General features: G+C 36.8%; 1 protein-coding gene across 1 annotated transcript in view; it reads right to left on the reverse strand.

Moving 5' to 3' along the window:
* LOC105131225 (auxin-responsive protein IAA16-like) overlaps positions 1 to 964 on the reverse strand; it is a 2,903-nt gene extending 1,939 nt beyond the window's left edge. Inside the window, exon 1 of the mRNA XM_011034097.1 lies at positions 479 to 964. Within this exon, the coding sequence (XP_011032399.1) occupies positions 479 to 756 (278 nt within the window). The 5' untranslated portion in view covers positions 757 to 964. The remainder of the gene's footprint in view (positions 1 to 478) is intronic.
* Positions 965 to 1,308: the final 344 nt, after the last annotated feature.

The raw sequence follows: 1,308 nt of genomic DNA on the forward strand, positions 1-1,308 counted from the left end.
GGGAAAGAGAAGACATTTTTATGTGAAAAAAAATAATCTTTCATCAATATATTCTCTGAATGATTCGTTAAATCCAAGTTTTTTGCTCATCTGAGTTGAATATTAGGACTACTTAAGTTCAAATAATTAATTAAATCAACTTCTTGCTTACCTGAGGTGCTGTTATAAGTACGTAAACATATATAGAAAGTGGGTGGGCATTTTTAACGCTTATTTTCTTCTTAATTAGTACTTTCTTGCATGAACACAATAAATTTATGAAACGTGTTCTTTTTTATGGAGCATGCATTTGATACAAAACAAATTACTTTTTCTTCACAAAAAAAAATAAAAAAAAATAAAAAAACACAAAAAAAAAGGAAAAATAACATATTTTATTAGCAAAATATAAATCACTGTACTATCTAACTATATATCCATGAGTAACATGAGAGATTGAGAAGAAAAAAACGAAAAGAAAAGGAAAGGAAAAACTTACTTGGACGGTGGCTTCGCAGGATCATTAGGGCGAGGAGCAACAGTCTTCTCCTTCGTTGCTACTTTCTCCTGATCTGATCCATCCTTTCCAGTTTCTTTAGTTGAAAGGTTAAGCTTCAAGTCAACCGTCTCCGAAAACCCTCTCTTCCCGTTACTCTTTGCAGCCTCAGCATCATTTCCATTACTAACACCTCCAGGTAACCCTAGGCGTAATTCAGTCTCTTCAAAATTAATCATGCTGTAGGTGTCAGCTGGTTCTGCTCCCATTATGCTGGTCATCGATCCTTCACAAAACCTCCAGTCCTTAAAAATAAGCACCAAACCCCTCTTCTTCTTCTCTCTCTCTCTCTCGCCCCCTTTTCTTCGTGTTGGCGATGCTAATAATTTCTTGCTACTAATTATCTTGATGTAGAGAGGTTTATGGCATGCACATGTAATAAAGGTGGAGCAATAGTATAAGCTTATAGTGCTAGAAGGGCCAAATTAGCAATAGGGAGCAGTGATATATGGTTTTTGGGACGTTGTGGTGGGGGGTTTTTGGAGGGTGCAGATGATGGCACGTGTACGGTCAAGTCCGCTTGACAGTCCCATGGCTTGTCGGGGAAGTGAGGTCATGAATGATATAGAAGATAGAATGGTAGTGGTAATGCGCCTGGACAGGCCATGCTGGCTTTGGTATGCCTTTTTTACTTTGTTTCCTGAGGCTCCACCATTTTAGGCAAATATAAAAGCTGGCACTGCAACTTGTATAAAAAAGGCGAAATCGTATTAGGTAGTGTTTGTAAGTCTCTTATTCGATGTCTTTTAAAATATTTTTTTAATTAAAAAAAT

Source organism: Populus euphratica, unplaced genomic scaffold (genome assembly GCF_000495115.2).
Source record: "Populus euphratica unplaced genomic scaffold, PopEup_1.0 scaffold103.1, whole genome shotgun sequence".
NCBI lineage: Eukaryota > Viridiplantae > Streptophyta > Magnoliopsida > Malpighiales > Salicaceae > Populus > Populus euphratica.